At 39.3% G+C, this 7,500-nt stretch overlaps 1 protein-coding gene across 2 annotated transcripts in view; it reads left to right on the forward strand.

Moving 5' to 3' along the window:
- LOC140947587 (von Willebrand factor D and EGF domain-containing protein-like) overlaps positions 1-7,500 on the forward strand; it is a 140,620-nt gene that overhangs the window by 8,586 nt on the left and 124,534 nt on the right. For both annotated transcript variants that reach the window (XM_073396735.1, XM_073396734.1), the window contains exons 4-9: positions 415-510; positions 1,215-1,532; positions 2,668-2,753; positions 4,583-4,652; positions 5,940-6,161; positions 7,190-7,356. In XM_073396735.1, coding sequence (XP_073252836.1) covers positions 415-510; positions 1,215-1,532; positions 2,668-2,753; positions 4,583-4,652; positions 5,940-6,161; positions 7,190-7,356 — 959 coding nt within the window. The remainder of the gene's footprint in view (positions 1-414; positions 511-1,214; positions 1,533-2,667; positions 2,754-4,582; positions 4,653-5,939; positions 6,162-7,189; positions 7,357-7,500) is intronic.

The following is a 7,500-nucleotide window of genomic DNA, read 5'->3' on the forward strand; positions in this document are numbered from 1 at the left end:
ACGACTTCCTGCTCTGCGGACCAGCGCTCTACCGACTGAGTTAATCATCCCACCGTATGATAGATTTGGGGAAAATTTAAATACGGTGAATATAAAAGTTATTTAATTTCAGGCGACAAGAGGAGCCCGCAATCCTAATCTCTAGGTTGTTATTGCGCGTGCCTCGTTTGGACTTCCACTAAGAATGTATGGAATGCACAGAACGCACTTTGCTCACTTGCGTTTGCGCTTTCTATCACTCGTAATCTGATCTTGCGTGTTTTGAACATCTCTCACGTGAAACTTAAAGCACAGCGCTGGAGCAAAAGCGTTTTGACCTTCGATCGTTGTCGCCCACACTCCGTAACCTTTGGTTATTTCTAGTAGTATTTATAATACTAAAACTATCACTAATGTTTTGTTTTTTTTCAACAGATACAATGCGAAGTTAAAGCAAAGTACACTACCATGAAAGCAAATCCGTGGTCCGAGCCCATGTCCCTTTTACGGCCATTTTTTGCTGGTATTAAGGTAAAGAAACTGCTCTTCGTAGAAATTCCGAATCCTGCTTTTTAAAAGAATGAGAAAGAAAAAAAAAAGAAAGAAAGACCGGATACACTGAATTCAATGTAGGCATGTTGATATAATAGCCCACGTTCGATATATTAAAATTCTAACATGAGTCCGAGGCTTTCTGGTCACTTTCTTTATTTGGTTTGGTCTTCTTTGTGATCTTCTGGGACTTCTCAGTCTCTTCTGGGAAATGGAGTCTTGAAAAATTTGCAATTTTGACCCTTGAACCTCGGAGTCACGTTAGAATCTTAATATATCGAACGTGTGAAAAATTTCGGCGAAGCGAAAAAACTTGAACACAAAACCACGCTCATTTCACCAGTTTTAAATTTGAATTTGATGCAAGCATAGGTGTTAAATGCAATTTTTCCAGAATGAAACACTCCTCCTTTTACGAAAGAAGGCTCACAAAAAGGGCTATATAAATGACTGGGAACTAACATTAAGACGTTCAAAATATAAATGTTTCGTTTTAGTTTAACCTGGATTACCTTGGCTCAAAAGGTCCGTTCTCAGAATACTAGAATGGATGGCGGTCTTTTTTCCAGGTTCTTCGCGCCTTGCTGTCGCGGCTTTGAGTCAATAATTAGGAATCAGGTAAACTTCTGGCACCCATGGTAAACTCGAATTGAACAGAACGCCTTAATCCCCCTATTTTTCAGGTGACTCCTTCCGTTCTTACAATAGATGAATGCAAGGATCCTTATAGCGTAAGCATCACTTTAAAGCCCACGATACCAGTTCGTTTTTTTGATGGCCTGTCTGTGAGACTTTACCTATCTGCTGGTTTGTTGGTGGGAAAAGATGAGTGTTCCTTTATTCTTAAAGGAATGAAAGAGGTAAAGGTGAATGTAAGAGTGGCCTGCCATATGATGCGTGATCCACAAGCCGGAAGATGGAAAGCGATTAGTCCTAAAATCACCAACGTCCAAATGCTGCTTCCTAACTTTTGGAAATACGTTGACCTGCCAATAGTCCCGGTGAGTGCTTAATACAATCGATCCTCCCGTGGTCGCTAATCCGGGAGTTGGCTAGCCTGCGTGCAGACGATAACTAAACTCTGATTAGTACCGTCTGCGAAGCAGCGCAGAGATCCTTGTTCTGAACCCCCAACGGACTCAACGAATTACCGGAAGTGCGTTTCGAATTTCCCTTCAACCTGACTGGCGATCACCGACAAACAAAACAAAGGCCTTTTTTAACTGGCCAGTCGTGGCGCGTACTCAAATCTGGGTACACAGCTGGAAGTCCAGAACAAGGATTTCGGCGCTGTTTCGCAGACGGAGTTAACCAGAGTTAAATTTCGTCTGCGCGAAGGCTAGGAGTTGGCCGCCCACAAGAATAAAATCACAGAGGGTCTTCTCGCAGTGGAGGTCCCCACGACACGACACACACTTTTTGAAGGAGTACATACTGCATACGCTACAAAATGTATGTTAAGCTCCGCAGTGTCACATATGTTGTCACATAAAGTTTTTAGTATACTCTGAATAGGGTAGTAATAATAATTTTGGTGAGAAATATCGTGGTGTTTTGGATAGAAGGTCAAAAAAAGTTTTAAAAAAATTAATAGGTAGGATAGCTATTAAGAGGTAGGATCAATGGCGCTATTATTCATTACTTAAGGACGCTGTTGGATCCAATATGAAAAGAAGATAGTTTTCTGGATAGCGGATATAGCAGTGCATGACTTGCATATCCTCATCCCCGCGGAAGTCTTGGGAATATGACATTGTTTTGTACATATGTATACACTACCTCAGCTCTTAAATAAAATCCCTTATATAGGACTGCACAATGCCCTGTAGATGCCTTATGCCGTTCATTTGTAATTTCTTACACAGCTTGCGTATGAAACCACTATAGGGTGTATAGAGTTTTAGTATTCAAGAAAGTTTGACTGATTGATTGAAACTTATCCTTAGTATAGGACAGTTAGGATTTTATAATTCGTTTATTCATCATGATGTACAATTCATGAGAATCTATAACAAAGGATGTATTTTTAATTTCATTTTATGTCAAAAAGAAAGGTCATTACCATTATTTTGCCGCAGACTTCGTTAGACTTCATAGCATGGGTTGACACATTTTTTCTTCTGTCATGATTTGCAGGTAGTTGTGCGTCAGAGTTTAGGAGAAATCTATAAATGCAGGAGTATTACAGATCCTCATTACCGCTTGCTCAATCTTGAAAGCAGGTACACCTTAACTGAAATACTGCCAGTACACAATAGATCGTGATGCATCCAGGGGCGGAACAGCTTAACTAAATTTTGAGTGAAAGTGTGCTCATGTAATCACATGTTAACGAGCGTGAAATTGCATCTAAACGGACAAGTACCAATGTCTTTCACGGTGCCCGAGGCATGCAAAATTAGCTTTAATTGAACGTATCTACTTAGTTTTTTAATGTAGAATCGTTGCTAAGGGCCTGGGGTTCTCCTTTATTTTTTCCCCACCATGTTAGTGTTCATTGCGACTTAAGAGACTCCCTTTTGTGCTACAATTGTTAAAAGATCAGCGTTAAGTTGGCTTAATGACTACGCCTCAACCCCCTCCTCCGCCCTTTCAGCTCTTCTTGACAACTCGGGCTTAAAAGGAAAAAGGCAACTGGTTGCGTCCCCGGCATTTGTCAATGAGGGGTGGGGATCGGGCAAGTAATGGTAGTTATTATACACTTAATGTTAGATCCCGAGGGAAACAGTTAGTTTTGTTTTTCCGAGAGGCCTGATGTTCGTCTCGGGAAACATCAGGACCCGAGGGGAAACAAAACCAACTGGTTTCCCGAGGGACCTGACATTAAGTGTTTTGTTATATTTCTAGACTTTCACTTCAACAGCATTAACAAAAGAATAACCGGAGCGAACCAGAACAGTCGACTCGGTACTCATAACAACACAAATTTAATTCTTAAAACCACTGAATGAATGATTTACAAAGTAGTTTCCTTATATTATCTGCGTCTTTTTCCTCCACTAGCTGTGTTTCTCTTCTGGGACGAATTTAAAAATCGTCGCTTTTTGGCTTGATGCTTCGTGTTTGTGTTCATTCACGAAAAAGAAAACTGGCATTGTTTTTCCCGCCTTCTGTCACACCACTTTCCACCATGCTTTGATCACGTGCTGTAATGTAGCCCGAGCGGGGTACATTGTTTAATGTATCACCGATCGGGATACATTTGATTTTAGTCAAGGCCACGTGACTGAGAATCAACCAATGGCAGTCCCTGTTTAGTTGAGAGAAAGTCTAGGAATATAACAAGATTAATTATTTCTATGTCGTTTGTATCGTCTTGATAAATATAATTGAAATAAGAAGTGGGTAACCGAAAACTTCTTTTTCTTCTGAGTATAAAAATACTTTGAAAAAAAGCAAGCCTTAAGTGTTCTTATTATGTTTCTGCACCAATAAACATAAATAAACACGCATTGACTGGTTCCGAGGGAAACAGTTAATTTGGGAAACGTCGAGATTCTTGGGAAACAAAATTATATAGCTCACAAAGAAAAACGTTTTTCGTGTACAAATTTATGAAAATAATTCTCGCGAGCGGTCAATGTTCGAATGTAACAGTGCACTGTTACCCTCTGACATCATAGATTTGTAAAGATTTTGGCGGGAAACTGTTCCATTGTTAGATGTCAATTGACCACTAAGAAACCGATGAGAGCGCGCACTGTTGGGAAAAAATGTCCAACTATATAACAAGAAAATATTTTTCAGGATAGACTATAATAAAACTAGTAGTAATCTCAGATTACATTTTTGTGCCCACGAGATTAATTATTCAAGATGGCGCAGAAAATGGAGACGTAAGACGAAATAAGTACCACAAAAGTCACCCTTGAGTACCACAGGAATCCCAAGATTATGTGTTGCGTTCTCCTAAAGACGAACGCAATATATCATCACGGCCTTCAGATACCGTCCCTTGCCCTTGTGCGCTTAAGGAATTGCATTATTGAAAAGGTAGGTTAAACAACTGATATCCCAACACTCATCTCCGTTTTATATTTTCTCTGAACAGAACGGTATGGAAAGATTTCATGGGACTTGGAGATTTTGTGTTATATTACGACGCAGATAGAGACTTCGAGGTGAGCTAACTTCGCCTGCAGACTCTTTGATTTCATTACCATTATTTTGATGAAATCTTGTACGACTGACTTGGATACTAGATATATTTTATATGCGTTATTTTCATCTGTGTGTGTACTGAAAACTTCCTGAGACCGAAACGTTGTCACTAATTATTTAAATTAAACTTTTTAACTGAAATAGTCCAGCTGCACTGTCTTTTTCTTCCAGTTTTTAATTTTTTTCTACGAACACTGAGAATCCGCTTTCGGCTCGAGTAAAAGGGTCAGCTTTCTATTCATGTAAACCCTCACTAAAGTTTACACAGCTTGGAGGATAGCCCTCTCTTTCAGGACAACATTCCAACATACTGTATAAACGGGTGCTAATATCTTATTTTATTATATAAACACCATTGAAGTACCAGGTGAGCTTTCGCGCGAAAACTTGATGTCTTCACATGTAAAAATAACATGTTATCTTCACATGTGAAAATATCACCGTTGCTATGGTTACATAATAAATCGCGCCTTTCACACCAAAAAACTATTAACTTGAAATGGTTTGGTATTTCATTGGTGTTTATATAATAATAGAACATTACATGACCGCTTCGTATCTCCAAGCGGCCATGTAATGTTCTATTTATTATATAAACACCAATGAAATACCAAAGCATTTCAATTTAATAGTTTTTTGGTGTGAAAGGCGCGATTTATAATTTCGTATCTCCGCGCGGCCATGTAATATCCTCTATATAGAAAATTAACGCTGCATGGAATTAAAGTATTGGAAAAAAGGCGACTTGAATCAACGCAAATTTGGTGGAAAACGATTTTCGAATAAAGAACATTAACGCGAAAGAGAGGGTGACATTTTAAAATGAAGGAAATTCTGAACGCGACCGTAACAAAGGAAGAACTGAACTTGTTGAGACAAAGGAGAAAAGTTAAACGTATAATTCGAAATGGACACTTTGTTCGTGGTTTTTTTCTTGAACGTACGAAGGGGGTTAATCGAAGAAAGCTGGCCACTTCGAGCGTTCTACACTGTTTCACTGTAACTGGCGCATGTCCACCTTGATAAAGGAATCCTCCTTCTTTAATGTCAAGAATGTCAAAAGTGCATTGAGAATTTGGGATCAAAATAATGGAAAATAAGGTCGCGGAAATTTACGCTACACTTAATCAACAGAGCTAAACTTAACGTTTACAGAAATTAACGCGACTAAAATTAACGCAGTTTTTTTCAAAATTGCGTTAATTTCATGAAGCGTTAATTTCCTCTAAAAAGGAAGTTATTTTCAGGTTCAAACCAGGCAGTGGGCTTGCAACAATCCAAGGTCCGTTACTTGCAACTGTGGAGCAATAGTTCGTCTTAAGCATCATCTGATTAAATTTAGCTGCTGTAATCCGACAATGATGCGAGATAGTCACACACCCATTCAAGTTGACATACCAGGCCCTAAATGTTTGCCACCAGGTCTTTCCTTGAAGAAAAAAATATTTGGTTCGAATATTGGTTATGAGGTACGTGCTGTTTCATTTCCTAATGGTTTATTGTAAAAAAAGAATTTATTGTTTTCCTTATGGCACCGTGCTATCAGAGCTTTTTCTTTACTTTAGTGCTCGATTTTGGCGTAGTCAGAAAGACTGAGCATGAGTCGCAATCTAGACCTAGAGCTCTTCCTCGCATGTAGAGGAGAGAGATTACGCGCGCATTCCCAAGCCCGTAAGCACCGGGGTCGAGAATGCATTAGTCGAGGAAGATCTTTGTTGAGTATGCGCGGCATGTTGCTAGGATAGAGTTCTGAGCTTAGGCCTAATAGTCTTGCGTTCGATCAGTTATGGCCCGAATTTTAACAACAAACGGTAGCTCATACTCGGAAACAAGTTTAACAAGAGAAACAAGATTGACCAGTTCAGAAATCCGGGATATTGAATGGGGACTTCAAAGGCTTAACGTGATTCAGGCATAGCCTCGTTTTCACCTCCCCACTCCTCAAAAGGTAAAAGAAGATCAATGCGTTCGTATGTACGCAGGGTGTAATAAAGCATGTCGAGCTTTTGTTCTTCTGTACTTTCAAAAATTCCAAGTCCTTTTTTGACCTCAGTTACTGCATCACATTCCGAAAGAAGTTTACTTTACTGCAAGCTTTTGCAAGAGGGCTGCATTTATCGTAATATCTTGAAGATTTCGCGTAAAATGTCGGTTAGTCTTTATCAAGCATGCATGTAGCTAATTCGAAAAAGATAAAGATGTATGGCAAATTTACGATGTTCCTCGATATCTATGGACAAATGGCAGTGAACCACGAAGGAGAGTGTTTTAAAAGTTATCCAAAAATAACGGAATGAATGTTAGAGTAACGCGAATTCTTTGTAAAACTTGTTTATATCAACCAAAAAAATGAACGGACATTTTTCAGGTTTAGTTCATCTTGGTACGCTGTATTGTCATCAGTGCCGTAAAACAAAGACGAAGCTTTATTGTTGCTTTTGATAACACCCCTCACCTCAGTTTGAAGTTGTCTTGTCTTGTCAAAATTGTGTTGCAGTATATATTACCATCCGGGATAAAAGTACAGTTAGAGAGGAATCACTGGGGAATCGATGTTTCGATTTATACTCCTAAGGCTAATGGAATTCAAAAAGGTCTGTGTACGTACCAAGGTACTTCCGGTGGACCACGGTTGATTGATACAAACTTTGGAAATCAGCAAAGGTATAGTAATATTAAATTGAATAGTATAAGCTAGTTTGATCATGGTAAGGTAAAAAGGTAAAGTCGCACACGAGCCAAAGGCCTAAACGGCCGGAGCTTATCCCGGTTTCATAACCATGAAGTACCTACGACTATTGCTACTCC

Source organism: Porites lutea, chromosome 9 (assembly GCF_958299795.1).
Source record: "Porites lutea chromosome 9, jaPorLute2.1, whole genome shotgun sequence".
NCBI classification, from domain to species: domain Eukaryota; kingdom Metazoa; phylum Cnidaria; class Anthozoa; order Scleractinia; family Poritidae; genus Porites; species Porites lutea.